General features: G+C 42.0%; 4 protein-coding genes and 1 long non-coding RNA gene across 8 annotated transcripts in view; 1 reads left to right on the top strand and 4 right to left on the bottom strand.

Moving 5' to 3' along the window:
* plppr2b (phospholipid phosphatase related 2b) overlaps nucleotides 1-21,756 on the bottom strand; it is a 177,060-nt gene that overhangs the window by 121,804 nt on the left and 33,500 nt on the right. The window lies entirely within an intron of this gene.
* On the bottom strand, nucleotides 532-9,197 carry rab3da (RAB3D, member RAS oncogene family, a). 2 transcript variants are annotated; one of them, XM_072463450.1, is made up of 5 exons: nucleotides 9,091-9,197; nucleotides 5,155-5,391; nucleotides 3,434-3,552; nucleotides 1,063-1,187; nucleotides 532-977 (listed from the first exon to the last, which is right to left on the bottom strand). In XM_072463450.1, exons 2-5 carry the CDS (start codon nucleotides 5,389-5,391, stop codon nucleotides 790-792), a joined length of 669 nt encoding a protein of 222 aa, XP_072319551.1. In that variant the 5' UTR covers nucleotides 9,091-9,197; the 3' UTR covers nucleotides 532-789. The 2 variants fall into 2 exon arrangements, with proteins under 2 accessions (XP_072319551.1, XP_072319550.1); XM_072463449.1 differs by lacking the exon at nucleotides 9,091-9,197 and having other exon boundaries at nucleotides 533-977; nucleotides 5,155-5,440.
* On the bottom strand, nucleotides 9,918-12,937 carry pld6 (phospholipase D family, member 6). Of its 2 annotated transcripts, none has more exons than XM_072463198.1 (4): nucleotides 12,803-12,937; nucleotides 11,990-12,167; nucleotides 11,676-11,905; nucleotides 9,918-10,163 (listed from the first exon to the last, which is right to left on the bottom strand). In XM_072463198.1, the coding sequence occupies exons 2-4, from the start codon at nucleotides 12,058-12,060 to the stop codon at nucleotides 9,928-9,930; spliced, it is 537 nt and encodes a 178-aa protein (XP_072319299.1). In that variant the 5' UTR covers nucleotides 12,061-12,167; nucleotides 12,803-12,937; the 3' UTR covers nucleotides 9,918-9,927. The 2 variants fall into 2 exon arrangements, with proteins under 2 accessions (XP_072319299.1, XP_072319297.1); XM_072463196.1 differs by having other exon boundaries at nucleotides 11,994-12,167; nucleotides 12,803-12,934.
* LOC140377687 (transcription elongation factor 1 homolog) lies at nucleotides 13,270-13,996 on the top strand. The gene is made up of 3 exons (XM_072463199.1): nucleotides 13,270-13,385; nucleotides 13,475-13,545; nucleotides 13,862-13,996. Exons 1-3 carry the CDS (start codon nucleotides 13,270-13,272, stop codon nucleotides 13,924-13,926), a joined length of 252 nt encoding a protein of 83 aa, XP_072319300.1. The 3' UTR covers nucleotides 13,927-13,996.
* Nucleotides 16,362-20,014, bottom strand: LOC140377688 (uncharacterized). Of its 2 annotated transcripts, XR_011930120.1 has the most exons (3): nucleotides 19,919-20,014; nucleotides 17,916-18,018; nucleotides 16,362-16,873 (listed from the first exon to the last, which is right to left on the bottom strand). It is a non-coding gene; the product is annotated as an uncharacterized lncRNA (long non-coding RNA). The 2 variants fall into 2 exon arrangements; XR_011930119.1 differs by lacking the exon at nucleotides 19,919-20,014 and having other exon boundaries at nucleotides 17,916-18,348.

Here is a 21,756-nt window from a genome sequence, read left to right as displayed (position 1 = left end):
ATAACAGAAGAAATTCTTGAGGTTACCAATATCAAATTACAAACACATATTAGTGTATGAAAATGCAATGGTTCAAAGACTGAAAACCAAACCAAATCCATAAATCTATAACTTTAAATGATGTGGACATAAACATACACATACATGCCATTTTGATCAGATGAGTTGGAACACATCCAGCTGATTACTAAAAGTTTTCCATGGAGTAAACTTTCCTGGTGGTAAGGTAATCTTTGCCCCAAGGTTAAACCTGCAAACACTTAAGGCAACTACAATTTAAACTGATAAGGCTTAAAGACAAATAATCAACAATCAACACAGCATTTTATTTCATGTTTTTTATTCAGTGTATTACACAGTGATACCCATTTCACAGTGATGCAGTTCTATACAAAAACACTAGAGGGAGCCACATCACAACAAAAGCCATGCTCACGATCCACTGCCATTCTTGAAATATATTTTTAAAAAACAGATGTGAGAAGACATTTCATCTGTTCGTTCTACGCGTTTTATCTCAGCCCACTCCCTCTGCTCATATCCTATTTAAATAACCTATATATTTTAATAACAGACGGTATCTTGATTGTATTTGTACATGTAAATCATTCGGCTGTACCCACTGTTATCACGTAGAACTCTTATTTGAATACTTCCCACCTCATGAAGCAACACAGACTTAAGGCACATCAAGTCCATTCTTTGGTGTTGCAAATGTAACAGTCACGATCAAATGTAGTGATGCGTTTATCAACAGAAACATTCTAGTCTTTAGCGCACAGTGAAGCATCAACATGCACAGCCCTTCTGAGCGCCCACATCTGGGTTGAGGCCCGCCGCTGAAGTGGTCCCGGGAGACGGGCCGGCGTCTCCGTTCACGCCGTCGTTCATCCTCTCACAGATGACATCCACGAGGCCGTCAAACACCTGCTTTACGTGAATGTTGTCTTTGGCGCTTGCCTCGAAGAACAGGAACCCTACGGGAAGTAAAAACACAAGCGGGAAAGTCAGGCGTTAATGTTTGAGCAGGAAGTCTTAAAGTAGAAGAGGTGAAAGACTGACCTAGCTCCGTGGCCAGCCTCTGTGCGTCCTCCGTGGGAACCTGTCTGTCGTCGTCCAAGTCCAGCTTGTTGCCCACGAGCACCACTTGTGCATTGTCCCACGAGTAGGTCTTAATCTGGGTTGCCCTGGAAAACACAGAACAGACTTTCTGTGGGGTGCTAACATAAGACAAAACAGTTTCAAACGGGACTTTAAAATGCCCCAAATATTTGCAGAAGTGTTTAATGTGCAATAAAAACTAAAAATATATAATAATGTATCACTTTAATAGTCAAAGCTTATAATGTTGTTAATGTTTCATTTTTATTTTGGCTGACCCAGCGCTGACAGAAATAAAGTCCTACTTCATTAAACATATTTATTGTAGTATTATGCCTTGTTTTTGTATTCCAACCAAAACAATTGAAGTATGTGGAGACCAGCTTTGTTTATTAGAACTACAGCAATGCTCTGCTTTCCACGAAACAGTAAAACAAAAGCCTCAGAACACAGAGCTTGAATACTAATTAATATACTTACATTTGTAACAAAATCACATGTGTGGGTAAATATTTGATTCAATATTTAAACTAGTGAGTTATTGTTAATTCAAAATACAAGCAAAGGAGCAAAGCACATATGAGATATTTGCACTCGACACTCTGTTGCTTGCTCTTTCATGGACACTTTATTGCTATTTCATTGAGATGTGCAAATGTTATTTAATATGTGTGTGCACTTCCTACACTGGATGTTTTATGCTGAATCTCGTGTTGAACTTTGATTGCAATTTATACAACCATAGATTGTGAACCTTTCAGTATATGAAACCATTGAACATCTGCAGATTGTACATTTTGTAAATATTGGATTAATTTTATGTTGGTAAACCTTCACTGTAAATATATAAGGCACAGCCACACTTTGATTCACTAGTTTGTATTATTGCTTACACGCACCTCCCTGAGTCAAACCTACCTTCTGATCTAGCCCAGTGGCATATTGACAAACATGCTACATGTGGGTTGTGCTTTATGTGTGTGTTTTATGGTGCTGAATCAAAAGTAAATATTTAATTCAACTCCGACTTCTGGATGGTAGAGATGTGATTTGTTAACGTGAAAATAACTTTCACATTCTTGGATTAATACATTTTTATTATGTACTGAATCACCTGTGAATTCTGTTTATCGACAAATGGCATTGAACCCTATTCTGATTCTGATTCTTTGGTTCTATTCAGGGCCTTTTGTAATCCAAGTATTTCCATTTTAATATAGTAACTTCTAATTCTGATTCAAGTCCAGTTACCATCAATAACAACATTCCTCTTGAGTCTTGAGTGACAGCTGTAGGGGGAGGTGGTGTCAGTGTGACAGGGGGGAGGGCTTATCTCAATGAGATGCAAATGAGCCCCGCCCCCCTGTGACTCTGGGCTCACTCAGGTGAGAAACTTTAGAGGCCGTTTTCCCAGTGAATGGGTTTGAGAGTTGTATACATTCAAATGACCACAACTTACTCAAATATTATCAGATCTACATGAGTGAGACATCATTGGAAAGCTTTGAATTCACACTTTCAGAATCTGTGAATAACTCGAAATGTCTCCGGGTAGACATGTACCTGCTTTATACACGGTCAGACACATATAGTCTCTGAGGATTTAACCTTTGCAACAGTTTGTCCTCCTGTGCCTCCGTTTATACCTGGTTCAGTCCTGTGTGAGTCCTGGTTTGGGTTGGACCTGGTTCAGTCCTGTGTGAGTCCTGGTTTGGGTTGGACCTGGTTCAGTCCTGTGTGAGTCCTGGTTTGGGTTGGACCTGGTTCAGTCCTGTGTGAGTCCTGGTTTGGGTTGGACCTGGTTCAGTCCTGTGTGAGTCCTGGTTTGGGTTGGACCTGGTTCAGTCCTGTGTGAGTCCTGGTTTGGGTTGGACCTGGTTCAGTCCTGTGTGAGTCCTGGTTTGGGTTGGACCTGGTTCAGTCCTGTGTGAGTCCTGGTTTGGGTTGGACCTGGTTTGGTTTAGTTCTGGGTTGGTCCTGGTCTGATCGTGGTCCTGTACTGCGCTGACAGCTGGTTTTGAACGTTATTTGTCTCCTTTTTGCTCATCTTTAAATTAAAACTGCTGAAACACGTCTCTTTCCCGCACGCCGCAGATCCAGCTCTGTCCGTGAGCACATGTAGATGTGTCACGTCTTCAGCGGCTTGTAACTATGTGATTACTTATTGTATTTAAAAAAAACAAGTCACATGGAGCAGGTTAACTCTTCTGTTGCAGTCTCTAAATGTCCAGCTCTCATATAAACAGACCTAGCAGCGTTTTTTTGCAGAAACAAGACAGCTTTGGCGGTTCTAACGCATTGGTGACGCCTGGTGCAGGTGTTGTGTGCTCACCAGTCCTGAACAGCACCGAACGAGTCCTGACTGGTGATGTCATACATGAGCAGGAAGCCCATGGCTCCTCGGTAATAAGCTGTAGTTATGGTGCGGTAACGCTCCTGCCCCGCTGTGTCCTGTAAAACATGGAACAAACTGTAAACAATAAAAACATGACGTGAATTACAGCAACAGATGATGACGCAACTATTTATTCTCTTCAAGATAGTAAGTGATTACTGGTCATTAGAAGTGAACAGTCCCCAAGTAGATAACAATAATAACTCAAAGGCATTCAATAATAAAGTAAAAAGTTAGTTATTTTAAGCGCTGGCAGTTAATGGTTAATTTATTTTTTAAAGATATGTTAAGATATGTTAATTATCGACTTGGAAATTCCCATGGCGTCTCACACACACACAACACAACATGGACTCTGATTGGCAGTTATGTCCTTCATTAGGAATACATTTGAGTAGAAATAGAAAACAGCCTTTTAATATACATCACATCTAGCATTGATATTAGAGTATAGTACATTCTATCTATTTGGCGAGAGTCTCGGCTTAAGCACAAGTGAAAAGAGCAAACTGTGAGGAATACAATAGGTGAAAAGATGCATGAGTTTCATCTGGTTGCCCCTCGCCTTCCCCTCACAGTCAGTAATAGATCTGTCGTGAGCGTGGGGCTGCTCAGTAAGCACATTTTAGCTCAGCAGCTTAAAGACATGCATCTTTCATGAGCCCGCTGTCTGGGGACCATGTAAAACATCAACTGTCATTAACTGTAGCGGCAGAGAAATGAGTTTACGCCAGGTCCTCGACAGGCAGCAGAGTGCAAGGGGGCAAACCCGGGGGCGCCGGGATGAACGAGCGGCGTTGTGTAATCATGATTTAACAAAGTGCTTTGAAAAACAGTGCCTGCGGGGGATGCGGAGGGAAATACCCGAGAGCTGGGGAGCACGTACCTGTGCTCGAATGTGACGTTTGGGAGAAATTTGCATTTCATTTGCATAACATAATTTATAAACCATGTAACGTCATTGAATTATATAAATGTAAAATAACCGCAGTACATGTTGGGGTCACAGTGGCTGAGCCTGGGTTTAAAAGTACAACAATTCGCTGTCACTTGTCGTTATTTTAATACGTACACGTGATTGACAGCGATTTTTGGGATTAAAAACACACCCGCAGTGCCAAGACAGATTGTGCTCGGAGAACAGACTCGTGTGTTAACGGCCAGGCAGGTGGGAGTCAAAATGCTTTATCATACTGCACCGCTGTTATCTTAACAAAGGCTCTCGCGTCGAGTCCAGCTTGTGCCAGTTTGTTATTCATTCAACAGTTGGATTCCAAAGACAAAAGTACAAGCCAAAAGAAAACTAAAAACAAGGTTGCCTATGACTAGATAACCAATGTATTCACTCATTGTTCTGTATGTAATAATTATTTGAGTAGTTTTAGTGTTTTATTCTGTACATGCGCTCATGCAGACAAAGACTAAATCAAATGTTTTAGTCTGTTATATAAAACAGTTTGCAGCCTGTTCTCCTCTGCACTGAGCAAACATCCTTGTCTAGTCAAGCCTGCGCCTCCACTGTTTTTACCGTTTTAAATGAAGATAACTGTCCTTCTAATGGCCTCAAACACTCCAAGTGAAGTGGCTTTAACCTTAACCCGTTTCATGAGCATTGTAAATAAAAAAGTGAAATATTCCGCTTCCTTCTTCCTTCTCACCCAGATCTGCAGTTTGACCTTCTTGTCTTTTCGGTAGATGGTCTTGACTTTGAAGTCGATGCCCACCGTGCTGACAAAGGCGGAGGTAAATGAGTCGTCAGCATATCGGAATAGGAAGGAGGTTTTGCCCACACTACTGTTCCCGATGATCAACAGTTTAAACATGTAGTCGAAATTCTGATCCGCAGCGTCCCTCGGCTCCTGGCTCTGCTGTCCTGGCTCTCGGGCCAAAGCCATCTGTGCACACAAAAAGACCCATATTCAAAAACACAAACAACAAACCTTTAGAAAGGGGAAATGTTTTGGAATTCGGGAATAAATGTACATCTAACCAGTCAATTCAGTCAAACATTGTTAACATAACAGGATGAAGTTATTTTGTGAGATATAAAACATGGGCAGCAGACTGTTAACGGGCATTCATACTCTAAACACGGGCCAAGGCTGTCCTCATTTACATATAAAAGATCAATATTGGCACATGAAAATATATGGAAACGCTTTACTTATGTTAAATGGTTTAAATAGTAGAACAATATTCAGTTCAATCTGGTCCTCTAATGTTTAAATTTAGAAAGATATGCTCTTTGCACATAAACCTGATTTAGATAGAACTTTGTATGGATGAGACGCCGACGTGCGTCATCAATATTTTATAGAACCAAACAGTTTCTATAAAAAAAAAAAGTTACCCCACAAACTGCATATGCATTACATCCCACCAAACTGGGTAAGTAACAATTAGAAAACCTGTCAAATGCACTTTAAGGCCGTCTAAATGCAAATGCAGAATTATACACTTGCATTATTGACATTAGAGAAAGAAGCAAGATCACAATATTTCAGGGTGAACACTGCGCATAATAAAGTAGGCCTAGTTTATAAAAATCAGTGTTCTCATACTGACCTCTTGTGGTCAGAAAATGCTTAGCTATTTATGGACAGAGAGGAAACTGTAGAGTTCTGAGCTCTAAAACTACTTTTGGACAATCCGCCTTCGCTGCACTGAACTTTTTACCTGCAGAACTGAACGGAGAGACAAACTGGGTCCATTTTAAACAAGAACTCAAAAGACTTTTTAACTGAAGGTCAAATGTGTACCCATCTTTGACCGTTTTTTCCCATCTATTATGCTTTTTTGTGTGTGTGTGGCATGAGCTCATGAAACATACTTTACCTTCAAATAAACCTGAAAAAGAAGCAGCAGGGCCTAGTCGGACCGTGGATGGCGCCAATGCCTACAAACAAAAGGTCAATTTAGCTGTAAAAGGCAATGTGAACTGTTCCTTGTACATTTAAGCCTCTCAAATGTCTCCAAAACATCTCTGTGATTATGAATTATATGAGTGAATTATATGTCAATAGTGACTTAAAATGTAATGCAAATTATGAAAAATGTTGTATTCCTCACTCAAGCCAACTGCATGAATTCAAAATGACTCAGAAAGGAGGAACACTTGAGGACTTCCACACATCCTGTCCAATGCTGGTATTCATGAGTTTCAGGCAAATTATTCCTTCCCGATTTGAAGATTTTGTGAAGATCTTTTCCCCATTCAAAAGATATGATTTGAATAGTGCTATTGCTATTGCTAAAAACAAGGTAGGGCCGTTGCCATGTCGAATCTTTCAAATCCTTATGCCGCAAACCCAGGAATCCCGTTCTTATGGCAACTACTGTTTCCATTTGATGTTGGTAATACACACACAGACACTGGATGGGATTTACTGCTGCGTCCCGCCTTGTGAGACGCAAATCCCCAACGGACACAGACAGTTTAGCTCAGTGCAAGTGAAGAGATGAGGGCCCCTAAGGCAAATTTAGCTTGGGGCCCCCTGAAGGCTGGGGCCAGCACTGATCTGTCTATAAAAAAGAAAGAAAGAAAGAAAGAAAGAGAAAAAGCATAACAAGGTAAAATAAAAGCATAAGCTATCTCATAAAACAGGGGAGCAGTTATAATTACATGTGTGGTTTCACCTAAAGTAGCCAAAGTGTCAACGTGAGGAGTGAGTGTGCTTTAAACACAGGCCGGGCAGCACACGTCATCTGAAGCCTCCTGGTAAATGTTGCTGCTGTGCTTAAATGGCCCGCCGTCCTCCTCACTCATCTTTCCCCTCTGTCATTTGTTGCTCAATATGAATCAGAGCCGCGGTCCGCTCACAGTTTCCCCTCCATCAGTCACAACACAACCTGCTGCGTGCGTGCATTTGTCACCCCGGCGCGTATGAGTTGTTGCTGAGCGGCGAGTGTGGTGCGGGGACACTCCATAAATCTATCCGTCTGACCTTTCATACACACGCGGAGACACACACAGACAGAGGACACACACACACAGAGAGAGACACGCACACAGAGAGAGAGACACGCACACAGAGAGAGAGACACGCACACGCACACACACACACAGAGAGACACGCACAGAGAGAGAGAGAGACACGCACACGCACACACACACATAGAGAGAGACACGCACACAGAGAGCGAGACACGCACACGCACACACACACACACACAGAGAGAGACACGCACACAGAGAGACACGCACACAGAGAGAGAGACACGCACACACACACACACACACAGAGAGAGAGAGACGCACACAGAGAGAGAGACACGCACACACACACACACACACACACACACAGAGAGAGAGACGCACACAGAGAGAGAGACACGCACACACACACACACACACACAGAGAGAGAGACACGCACACAGAGAGAGAGACACGCACACACACACACACACACACACAGAGAGAGAGAGAGAGACGCACACAGAGAGAGAGACACGCACACACACACACACACAGAGAGAGAGACACGCACACACACACACACACACACACACACACAGAGAGAGAGAGAGAGAGAGACGCACACAGAGAGAGAGACACGCACACACACACACACACAGAGAGAGAGAGAGAGACGCACACAGAGAGAGAGAGACACGCACACACACACACACACACAGAGAGAGACACGCACACACACACACACACACAGAGAGAGAGAGAGAGACGCACACAGAGAGAGAGACACGCACACACACACACACACACACACACACAGAGAGAGAGACACGCACACAGAGAGAGAGACACGCACACACACACACACACACAGAGAGAGAGAGAGACGCACACAGAGAGAGAGACACGCACACACACACACACAGAGAGAGAGAGACACGCACACACACACACACACACACACAGAGAGAGAGAGAGAGATACGCACAGAGAGAGAGACACGCACACAGAGAGAGACACGCACACAGAGAGAGACACGCACACAGAGAGAGACACGCACACAGAGAGAGACAGAGAGAGACAGAGAGAGAAAGAGACACACACACACACACACACACACACACACACACACGCACGCGCGCGCTCTGCCTCCCCATCCCATCCGCAGCACCACTCTCTCCCTCGCGCCTCACCCCGCTCCGTCCCGCTGCGTCATAGGCAGGATGAGGCGTTCATTCATCCTCATATCCAGCCCTGCCCGTCCACACCTCTTCCCTGTGCGCATCACCGCAGCTCAGCATTACAGCATCACGCATCCTCAAAACGAGTCTCTCCGGCACGTGCGGGTGCGGGGGTGTGCGGGGGTGTGCGGGTGGGGGGACGCACTGAACCACGCATGCGTCTGCAAACTGTAGCCCCGGGGTTGGATGCGTGAAGGTGAATTGCTACAAAATAAGTAGACACGGTTAGAATCTCCATCTGTTCTGGTTCGACACGCGGGTCAACAACAGGTGACGCACTAGTTGAGCAGGAAACGCGCATGTTTAAGTGTTTAAGAGGCTGGAGGGGCTTTAAAGCTCTCAAACAAACATGCACAAACTTTGTACGCAACCATATGGCAGTTGTCCGTTACACACATGGGAGCGGGAGCCGTTTCAAATCGTGTCATTCATCATTTACCTGTGAGTCTGCGTGCTGTCTCGCGCCCTGCTCACGTCGTGCTCCGGCTGCGCGTGGACTCGCACCTGGATCACCGCGCACACACTGGGCACCACACGCTCAACGTCAGCGCAAAAAAGGACTTCCACCGATACGGGCTGAGCAGGAGTGACGGAGCTGCTTCCGCCGGTGAGCTTCAAAATAATACAGGATTAAAACGGCATCATCGTTCAATCTTGAGAAGAAGAGTGGAAGCTCGTGGAGACCAGTATTCATCATACAGCTTTTTCATTTTGGGAGTTTCGAAACTGTTCTGCCTCTCTCTGTCCATAAATGAGGACTGCATTGCACATTTGTTATTTCCAGTGGTGTTACAGGCTCGGGTGATGGAGAACACCTCATTTACAACCCTTGGGTTCCTGACACAAGCACTTCTCGCAGCCTATGTTTTCACTAACCTCATCAAAAAATACACAAGAAACACATTCAAATGCCCTAAAGCAGATAACGTATGATTGTGAGAATTCTGAGTGAAGAATCTTCAAAAAAAAAGTCAAAAAATTATGTTTTTCTTTTATTTGAATTAAAAGTTGACAAAACACTGCAAACATAACAAATATGTCCAAATGAACTGGTTTAAACTAAGATAATACAAAACGTACTAAGCTATGTTTACAGTTTAGGAAAAATATCCTCAAAAAAGAAAATAACAGACTAACTAGACAACTTGGATAAAAAAAAAGATTTTGCACTTTTCTTTTTAAAAATGTCAAACAATTTGAACAAAACACAAACTCTGACTAAAGAATAAATGTGTTGATGAAATGAACAATGGGCTCCAGCGTGCTTTAACTGAGCTCAAACGCAGTTGGGGCTGAGGGTTCGAGCAGGGTCATTGGTCTCCCACAGATGATTAAACTCCTGGATGAAGGGCTTCACCAGTTCAGGCTCCATGGTGACTATGAGGTTCTCCACGTTCCCCTGCACTGCGGTCAGTGTCCAGTTGAGGGAGCCAGTAATGAGCAGCCGGCCGTCCACCACTGCAAACTTGTGATGCATGTACACGGAGCCCACATCACAGCGCACACAGATGCCTGCACAGCACACATTAGGAGGAACAGTTCAGTAAATCATCTACGTTTGCTAGTCACGTGTTCGTGCAGTCCCTCAGTAACCCAGGCCAGTCCTATAGCAACAGGTTTTTCATCTCGAGTCGGGGGCATTTTGTCTTTCATCCAAGAAGAAGGTATACAATTCTAGGAAAAGAGGGACAAGCCGTTGGAACACACAGAGAGACTGCAATAGCAATAGCAGCCAACACAATACAGCCCTGAAAGCTACACCCAAAAAGTCATGATGTCTTTGCAAGGAAATAATGACCATAATAATGATGTTTTTCAAGTAAATATCACTTTTTATACAATTCATGCCAGGCATCAACGGAAAAGTGGGACGTTCTCTAAATGAGTGGGATGAGGGAGAGAGGCCTGAATGCTGTGCGGGACCAACAAAAGAGGGACAGGTGGTCACCCTAGAAGAAGATATGTCCATTCTCAGATGATCAGTTCTACCTGTTCCTCTCAGTGGAGAATATAGTTATTAAGCTCTCTTTCTCACTAGTATTACTTGAGAGTTGATCAAACGTCATGAAGGGGATGTGAAACGAAGTCCTGATGCCAACCTTTTGAAACATCAATTTCTTAGGAATACAACAAACACTATTTTCCTGTAATCGATAGTGTTTCTACAGGTGTGTTCTTGAATTGACTTACTCCATTTACCACAGCAAATATTTAACAATAGTAATTAGGGAGAAATCAGCCAACAAATGCAGTTTCCAGCGTTGTTTTTGCCAAGCTCATTAAAAATGTTCTTTGCAAACATTTGCAAAGGAAAGCTCTTGAGTCTACTTAGAGAGTCCTTCACTATCACTTCACTATACATGGATTATTACCAGATTAACTAAGGACCATTAACCTGAATCTTGAGTAAACAATTATGTTTGTGTTGGACTACGTACAGCTACTTGAGACTAAAAGCCTGTCTGGAGGAATATTTTGATTGAGAAGAGTTCCTCTAAAGTGATATGCTGATGTTTGCAATGTGGCGGCACAGAAACACTTTACTTGATGAAATCAGCAGTGTGAATGCCAAATTTGTACTTACTTAATTCTCAGTTAAAGCTGTTCAGAAGAAGCCATTTTTTAAATTAACTGCACAGAGTGAGACATTTTGCCCAGTGATTTCTTATTTAATATAAGACATTTAAATACTGTATTTAGTCCTTCGGTAACTTCAACAACTTGTTACTATTAACCACTAAATATTATTTATTATTTACGGACAATAAAAGGAAATGGATACATTCATGTTTTCCTCTCTTTACTGGGCCTCACTGTTGACACAGATAATACTCAGATATTAAGTTTTGGTATAGGGACTGATCTGGATGTTCAGAAATGTTTTAAACAGTTTGATAGGACTATTGTTGTTTCCAGTGTGTTCATAGTACACGACCACTATCCATCAAACCAGGATAAGTTGGATTTCTTGGTGTGCAGATACTTTGTCTCTGTGTCAAGAGACAACGACACAGTTGTCCTCACCTGCCTTGCGGAGGGGCCCAATCTGGGAGCCGGAGATGGCAATGTAGTCCTTGTCACTGAGCACACGGATGACGACTCCCTTTTTATGCAGTGCTAGAACAGCCCTGCACAGGTCCATGTTGGAGAAAGCAAAAACACACAGGTCCAAAGACAATGTGGCAGACAGGATGTGGCGAAGGAGACGGGAGAGGGATGTCTCGACACCATGAGGCAATGCACAGTAACAGGGACTGGAAAGGCACAAAACAAGGGGGAAGTGTTAGCATGCACATTTATTTTACAGTGTCAGCGTGTGTATTTGAAGTAGATTTCACCTACTAAGATGATGAAAGACCGAGCAGGTGCTCCACACAAGCCATCTCAGAGGGGAAAAATATGACTTCATTGAGAATTTTTCTTGCTTTATATCTACCACGAACCCATCTGAGCAACTCCACACAAACACCAGCCAGCACACTGAAACCAAGCACCTTCACTGGCCACATCATTTTCCTGTGAATCAAGAACATGTTTTATTAAGATAAGATAAGATATGCCTTTATTGTCCACACATGGGGAAATGTTGGTGTTACAATGCAGTAGATACAGGGGGAAGGACAGATAACTTATAGGAAGTTTAAAAAACACTCACAATAGAAGAACTAATATTACTCAGTATCATAAAAGTAATAAAGTACATTACTTTATGCTTTGGAATTTGACTGTAACACAGAGGTTGTTTTTTCTTCTTCTAATAATTCGTAAGTGTTCAGTGATTATGTCAAACTTAACAGCCTATAAATATCAGAATGATGAAAAACGTTGACCGTTTCCATAGCAATCAACAATTTAAAACAAAAAAGTCCTCAATCGAACTTCAGATTTCAGGTCTATATATAACAAATGGTTATAACAATAATCCGAAACCCATGAATTCATAGATATTAGCCTTACAATACATTTTTGGTGAATTTCTCATCATTTGAAACACATGGATGATAAAATGCAAAGCAATTTATTTTTGCAACGCCCGAAATCAAAACACGGAGCGTTTAAAATGCTCTCAAATGAAGGTAAAAGAAGCACATCACTAGGAACAATAGATTGAATCGAGTAAAATCTCAAACATGTCTCTTTTCAGGACGCACCTGCTGAGTTTCTGTGGCCACCACGCGGGAGAGCACCCTGAATGTCGTCACGAAGATTGACAGGTCCCGTATCCAATCACAGTCCAGGATTGATCGACATCCAATCATTAAGCTCTGCTGTCGGGGAAGAGGATTTGGGCTGTCCTCTTATCAACTCGTGTTTCCTACAACTAAAGGTAAATAGTTTTTGTTTTAAGAGATAAACACCCTGAAGTTTATATTACGTCAAACGGAACTGTATCATGGATGTATTACGTTAACTGTACATGGAAGTTTTCTTATTGTCTTGCTTGTTTCGTAGTTAGATAGCTACAACAACAAATATGCTAACACTAGCTTGCTACTAGTAGCCTTTGTAGCTACACGTTCTTTAGAGCTTTTCTCTCCTCTCGAACATTAATTTAAGATGCGTGTCTACGTATGCTACAGATCCTGAGATGCCAACCATGTCCTTTTCTTTTGTAGACATGGGTCGCCGAAAGTCCAAAAGAAAGCCCCCTCCCAAGAAGAAACTGACTGGTGATCTGGATTCTCAGTTCACGTGTCCCTTCTGTAACCACGAGAAGTCCTGTGACGTCAAAATGTATTAAATAAACGTCCTCTGAAACAAGGATGAACACGCATCACTTAAATGTGACTTGTTGACTGTCACTAACTTGTTTTCTTCAACAGGGAGCGGAGCAGGAATACAGGCATAATCTCTTGTACGGTCTGCCTGGAGGAGTTCCAAACCCCCATCACGTGTATCCTTACATTTCCACTTTAAAGATGATCTATGGAACCTTTCTCCACCAGCTGCTTGTCTCTATGGAGATGTAATTGCTTTGCCTAGAATGTTCAACTGTATGGCATTAAACTTCTTTCTCTCCCAGTTTTGTTTGGCAATAAAATGCCTCTAATAAATGAAAGATGTATATGTTTAATGCCATACTGTGGAACATTCCTGGCAAAATGATCGCCATGTGACCTGCAGGTGGCAGAACCTCCACCAGTAAAGTTGCAATTTTTGTGTTATACATTTTGAACAGATTTAAACTGCCCTTAACACAGAACAAACAGATCTGTCGGAGGCTGTGGACGTGTACAGTGACTGGATCGATGCCTGTGAAGCAGCAAACCAGTAGCTCCAGTCGCGCTGGCAATGACACTTAAGACTGCAAGACTTTCTGTTGTTTATATGTTCTTTTTTTTTGCTATGGTCAGTAGTCATGCATAACTCAACTACAATCTTCAATGGAATTTTTTTTTAGTTTTAGATTTAATTTTTATTAAGCGTTAATTATGTCTTAAAAGCTTTTAATTAAGTAGTCTGAGTATTATGTTTTCAGCTGGTTTGAGCTGTAAATTGTGCTATTATTTTGAACCACGCTTTAGGTTTAGTACAACCTGCTTATATAAATACGATGATTTAGTAGTAGTTTTACATAATTGATTTTAGTCTTCCACACTGAGAATACAAAGTGTCATGAACACTGGTGTTATTGTACAGATGAAAGGGAATTTTATATTGCTGAAATTCTCATCTCAACCTCAGGTTTGCATATTTTTACTGAAGACTTGACAAAATGCATTTGCTGTACAGAAAATGTATGGATGGCAGGTTTTACTGCGAAGTATACATGTTTGACATTAAATCAGCTTAATCCAGTGTTTATTTTCTTATTGCAAAAAGTCTACAAAGAACTGATTTGACATCATACGTAATGGAAAGATCAAATGTTATTTGCGATCAATAATATGGTAAATTTGTATGCGTAGGAAAGATGCTTTAGACATGTTTTTACATGTCTATGTTCAATACAGAATATAACCAATAATGAGATACAGGTTTATAATTTAAATCAAATTCACATAGTGTATTAGAGGAACATACATTTTGGCTTGTTAAGAAAATCCATTTATATAACAAGATGTATAATATCACAACCTTAACAAATAAGTATTTTATTTACAGAGCATTATAGCTGGCCATTTCCCTTGCTCAGGAAGTAAGATGCGATCTACCCACCCTTGGTATCTGACACATTTTACAGAGGTCCACTATCCATTCATCCTTGCTGTGTGTCCAGGATGAAGCAGAGCAAAAATGAAAATAGACAACTTAGTGGGACTGTGGGCAGAGCTGACTGATAATAGATGAGATGCGGAGTGCTTGTATGGGCTCTCCACACAGGGAGAGTACTGCTCTGTGCATTGTGTTTGATGATGGACCCCAGCTGGAGACGTATTGACGACGCCTTATGAAACATGCTGCAGGATGATTACAATAGAGAATGATTATCACTTAGTGTCTGCTCTGTCTCTGAGCACGCCCTTCCTGCTCCTGCCCCTCTCTTCTGTTCCTAGCTGCATCTTTCTTCTCTTCCATTCAGCACGCGAGGTCAAGTGTCACTCTGTCTTCGTTGTCAAGGCTGCCAATCACCCACACAGCGAGTGCAAGGCAACTGTTGCCAGGGAAACAGAGCGATTCGGTTGCTAGGCACCTGGAGCTGTGCTCACAATAGTCATTTTGTTGCTTAGAAGCACATACACTCAAGCACAGACAAATTCACACAAAATGCCGAAATGGCTTTGCCCATTCAACAAGTTCACACAACAATGATGTGACATTCAAACAAATTACAAGTGCTGCTGGCCTAGTGAATAGGGGGTTTGCTTACAAAGCTTTAGCAAGATATCCAAAAGTAAATCATAAGAGCACAAGTCATAATGCACATATTTGCAAACACATGCTAATATATTGCTGAATTTGCATTGAAATGTTGATTTAGTCATTTATAATACTTAGCAATAATGTTAATGTAGGCACCGGAAAACGTAAACCATGATTTGCAAGAGGTCTGCTTCCTGATTAATCAGCATCCCCTGACATTCAAGAATTGTAAAGACCCACCCCTTTACTGATCAATAAAAGACATAAACATCCATCATTCTGCCTAAAAATAGTGACTGAAAAAATCAATCAGTCCCTTATTCCCCACCGATGTGGACCCGGTGAACCGTGGCTGGGCGTTACATACGAGCACTTGTGTCTAAAGTGTGCGCAGTTAAAGATCATCAATCCCACATTTGCCTGTAGCGTGTGGATGGTGTGAACCGTGTGCAGTTTATACACTCCCTGATGCTGTGTTTGTGAGACGGCATGACAGCCACTCAGCTGAGCCGACTGCTGAAATGTCAGACCACGGGTGCAAGGCTTGACATGTCACCTCTTGTGTCACTGTCTCCTGTTGCTGCTACAGGCATCAAACTTTCACACATTTTTAGCCTAATCTGGACCATCAAAAATAGGAGTGCAACCATAGATGGAACCACTGTGGTACATCGGGCAGTAACATATACAAGACACAACATCAGATAATACAGTTAAAAATGTGACTCATATTCAATGTGAAGAAACAGTCTAGTGTGTGAAAGTCACCCATCAACTGATAAGATTATAAGCTCAGTGTGAATGACAAGGGTATGTAATCAAAAAGGCTTTGAATGAATGAAGATTTTGTTGTCAAGCTCCCTGAATTAATGCCCAGCTTGGGACCCCAATTTATTTATTTTTGTCTTTTGGTGGAGCTCCTGCAGGAGAGCCCAGCACCACATTCATTTCCAGCCAAAGAGGTGCAAAGAGCCACGCTTGATAAACCTTGAGCCATAAAAGCTTTTTCAGTGAGTGGGTTTTATTTCACCACCTGCTAGCAACAAGTATGTTTCCACAAAACCTTTCCAAGTTAACGTCACACAATTTGTTCAAGCTATTTAATTAACGGGCAATGTCTTTCCAGTGTTGGTGCGTGATCTGATCTCACGCCAGTCTAGACCAGTGGACAACGCTTCCACTCAACTACGCGTATTCTCAAGCAATAACATCCACATCTGTATTATCAACCCAAGAATACCCGTGATCGAGACTGGAGCAATATAAGGCCCACCTCCTCTGCCCATCTGCTTCCTCTTTCCTCTGTCGCTCCTTCTCTCCTTTTCGGCAAATGTCCTTTCAGCTTTTTGTACTCCACACAAGATTACCATGTGCAGGAAGGAGGAGGTCTTTGCGGACATTTCTTTTATGAACAGCACCTAGAAGAGGAACAAGAAGAGAGAGAGGTAGTAAGAGAAAGAGAGAAGAATGAAACTCATATTTACCCTTGGATCACAATGCGGCTGAATTGCTTCCACACACATTTCACACATGCGTGGCGGTCCCATCACGGAACACATTGTCGGACTAATTGCCTTATTGTAAGTGTTAAGGAACGGCATGTACACCCACACGGGCCGCCTGCTATGCAGCCTTACCTGAAGAGAGGCGAGTAAACATATCACACTGCCAACAGCCTAGTAGTCCCTTTGCTCTCAGTACTATCAAGCAAGCATTTAGCCAGAGAGCTAAGGGAGAGGCCCGGTTTATCAATTATCAAATAGGTGTCAGTGTGCGTTACAAGCGCTCAGAGAGAAGGGAGAGATTACCAAACAGATGTTCAGCCTTCACCTCCATCCACCCCTCCCTGTCTTCTTTGCCTATTCAACATTATCTTTTTCTTTTTTTCTTCTTTTTAATTCTCTATCTTTGTCTCCTCCGCTATCCTTCACTACTCTCCAGTTTAAAGACTCCCTGGTTCTTCTCCTCCTCCCCCTCAGCACAAACAGACTTCGTTCTGTCTTCCTCGGTCCATCCCACGGAGAATAAGTCTTGGCTCTTCCCTATCCACACTTGCCAATTAGAGACACAGTAGTTGTCAATCAGCATTGAAGCAGAACACGAAGAGTTATTGGGAAGAAAAACAGGGGAGTTAAAGAAACCAATATGTGGGGTTAGTAAACAGGAAGAAGATTAGCACCATAGACAGCTCCCTTTGGGAAATGCCTGTTTTTTGTAGTTTTAACATTTCCACTGATGGCAATCCCTCCAGTTGGCTTTCTTCCTCTCTCTAGCCCTGTGTTTAACCTTCTCCTCAGCGTGTTTATCTATCCAAACACTCTCACCCATCAAAGCCAGGCACCGCTAGACCTCACACTTTAGCAAGTACAATTCCCTTCCTTTCCACCTCACACCTGCTCCACCTGTCATTGTTAAAACAAAAAAAACCAAAGGAGAAACTCCATCTCGCTCGTTCATTACCTATATACTTTTTCGAGAAGTCCCTCCGATCCTCAACTGTCCGTGTCTGAGGTGGCGTTGATGATGGTTAACTCATGTGGACGTCTTCTGTTCTCACCACGAGCTGTGAAGAGATGTACGTAGGTGTCAGAGATCTAGGGTAAAAATACATCCCTCTATTGGACTCCTCGCTGTATAACATAGGAGTGGACCAGGCCTGTTTCATGTCACCGAAATGTCTCAAGTCTAATTTCAAGACGTGTTTCAGCGAGTGTCAATGGCAGGTTGAAGGTATGAGATGTGTTAGTCTAGAGGCGAGTGATATTAAAGATGGATGGGATGGTGAAGTTATGACATTTTTGGCTATCGCAGGGTAAAAATACAGATCCATACTGTGACATATACTCATACTTTAGTTGATGACTTTAACCCAGAGCTTAAAAATGAGTCCTGTGTCCACTACTGTGTATTTTGAGACAGTATTTTAAGAACATTTAAAAGTGACTGTATTTGATTTGGTGTATTGTCCTTTATAGTGTACAGTGTGTTCTTCTATTTTGTTCTTTCTTCTGACCTCCCACTGACTTATTTCGTATGACAAAATTAAATTGCATTGTATGTTTTTTTTTTAAGTTACAACCTGCTATTTAATTTTTCCCTTCTGTGAACACTGCAGCTAATTATCTGCCACAAAAAATAATGATTTGCATTATGTTTTATTACAGCTTTTACACTGGATGCTTTTCCAGACACAAGCTGTTTAGTCTGGGAGTACACGGGCATTGTTACACCCAGCACATTTTGCATAGTTGGGTACATTGCAAACCAAAATGTCAATGTGTTTTATGGTTGTTGGGAAGCTGGTAGATATTGTACGTCATTAAACTGCATTACTCCCACCTTTAATGGTCAAGCTATCTTATCACTGTATCCTTGTCATTTACACATGGGTTTTTATATACCCAGACATCACAATGAGGGTTAAAGACATCTGGTTTTCATTTATAAGAAAATCAATTTCCAGAATAGACTTGACTGAAGGCAAACTGGCTCCATCTGGGAGGCCTAATGAAAGAAAATCGGTCTGTGTTTCATATTTACGTCTGATACAGACAGGCTTATCAACCTTTCTAATGCACCTGACCAGGGAGAGGAGACAAAAAAAAATCACAAGTGGCTGCGCCTGAGGCAAAGACAAGACAGAGCAGAGCTGGAGACAGGCAGACAGCGGAAGGAAGCTGCTGCACATTACTGCCTAATTGCTTGGAACTAAAAGGCACTGTTATGACCATGTTTATGCATAAGCCTGCGATACTAAATCTCTCTCATCGTTTTACCTGGATGCAAAGAAAGACTTTGTAATGAGTATAAAGCAGCCCGAGATGAGAAAGCCAGCTAATATGCCAAGACTAAACTTTGTAACCTAATGGACAGTCTACTTTTGATGATCATATTAGGCCTTAGCAGTCTACTATAGGCCCAGTCCAAATAAGGCTTCAGCATGTAACACTACACATAGCAGCAGCACCTGTCCCCTACGTGACAGGCCTGGGTATTAAGCTTTCTTTGTTTGTAAATACATCCGCTGCTCACAGTGACAGGGCCAGCTCAGAAAGACCAGTGTGGATGCAATCTTTAACCCTTTGCTTGCAGATAGTGTAGAGTGTGGCTTTTCCTTTTGACAGAATACAAAGGAGGCACGCGTGCTGCTGACATGCAGAGTGTTAAACGTGAAGACGCCTGCAGGTGCAGCCCTCAAGTCATTTAAGAGGCACCTGAGTGTGATGCTGGGGACCAACCTGTGTCAGTGCTCATCAAACCAGAGGCAGCCATATGGAGATCTCACAGGCATGCAGTGTCATGAACCCACTCGGATGTGCAACTCTTACACTTTAGGAGAGACATTAACACAAATATAAACACCACAACAGTAGGGTAAAGTAGTGCAAGCGACAGCATGGCTGCTCTCAAAAATGTGACAGTCGTTTTTCACGGTGAAAAATATAAGATGATGTAGAACTCACCGTTGCGCCTGTTGTGAATGCTGTCCAGTGAAGATGCTACACACTGCTCCAGTGTAAGAGGAGACTGTGCCGTGCAGGGAAACGCCCCCCTCCCCCTCCCTCACCACCCCCTCCCCGCGATTCCTTTCTCTCCCGCGCTTCTCCCGCTGCATGTGGGGAATCACAGAACCACTCCTTGTTTTTTCCATTAGATCCGAGGGAAGGATGGAGTGATGCAGCAGCAGCCCGAGCAACTAGGCTGCAACCTCTCACCTCTCCCCCTCTGTCCCTCTCTCTCCTCTGCTACAGCGCGTGCCCTACGGTGCTGTTGTTATCAAGCTGCGGTGCGCGGACCTCACAGTGTCCACTTCAGTTTACGGCACATTGTGTATAAATATGACTTACCTATATATATATATATATATATATATATATATATATATATATATATATATATATATATATATATATATATATATATATATATATATATATATATATATATATATATATATATATATGTATATATGTATATGTATATATAATGTGTATAGACAATGTGTGTGTGTGTGTGTGTGTGTGTAAAAATAGAGATTGTATTGGTTCATCAGACAGCAGAGAAAAAAATAACAAAGTACTTCTAATGAAATCATAACGTAAACTAAGCCAGAGGCAGAGATTTACATCAGTTTGACTATTTAATTTAGATGCCTATAGGCTATAAACCTGTACACCCCTCTCATGTTTCATTAAATATGTATGTTTTTGAGCTCCATAAAAACTATTCAGAGTCATTGGAGAGCCTAGTGTTGCCATGGTGTTATGTCTATATGACTGCTGTAGTATAATTACAATGTGGAAAAAATACATCAGGCATTACATATTTATTAGGATAGTCCCAGTGGTCTTTTGTGCTCCTGTCTCCTCTGCTCCACACCTTTATAATGGGGATGGACAGAACTGTAAAGTACAATGCAACTCTGTACAATAGCCGTGCAACAAATCACCCAGGCCTCTTCATGGTCCCAGCTCTATAAGACTTTAATGCTATTACCATATAATATTGATCTATCTCCACAGCAAATCTTAATGTGCCTGTTTGTGGTGCCTTTAAAATGTGTAATATGCTTACACCACAAAACTAAATCACATTATAATGGACAAAACCTTTTCGGTGGGATTTTCAGGACTACAATCTCAATAATAAAAAGCTTGTTAATTGTTTCACATGCATTTAGTTGCTAATTTTCTCATGCTCTAAAACATTCATGAACCATCATTATGATAATAAATGTGGCATTGTTTGTGTTGGAGTCTATTGTAGAATTAATAAAGGACAGTGCAGTGCTACCAAGCCTCAAGTTGGTCATTAGCAGGAAGTGTAATGTTTTTCTGTCTTTGCATGACTCGGATGGGGGTGGAGCGGGAGATTCCAGTTTGTGGGACTCCCATAATGTCTCTTGTGTTCTTTGTGCAATATAGTTTCATATAGTGATGTAGAAGTTTAGAAGTAGGTGATCCTGTGGCTTTCTGCAAACCACACTGGTGTCTGGCTGTGGATTTCAGCACTCACTCAGAAAACAGCTGTGGATTCTCTGAGTGCTGTCCACACACTGTTAATGGGTTTATAATTGTGAGAGGCAGACCACTGAGCTCATAATCAGGACACTGCAGCAGGACAAAGACCAATATTTATAATTTACTATGACAGACAGTACATTTTTATTAGCCTGGGGCGGCTGGTTTGTTTGGAATGTGATAAAATACACCCCACAGTTTGCACTTTCCTCCATGGAAACAGTAAAGGAGATTCATTTCTGCATATCCTCTTGATTCATATTTAAAATGCAGGATGGTCC

Source organism: Eucyclogobius newberryi, unplaced genomic scaffold, assembly GCF_026437365.1.
Source record: "Eucyclogobius newberryi isolate DKJ021-1_F unplaced genomic scaffold, fEucNew1.0.hap1 SCAF_4, whole genome shotgun sequence".
Classification (NCBI taxonomy): Eukaryota; Metazoa; Chordata; class Actinopteri; order Gobiiformes; family Gobiidae; genus Eucyclogobius; species Eucyclogobius newberryi.
Note: the sequence above shows the minus strand (reverse complement) of the source record. Positions and strands in the feature narration are given on the sequence as shown.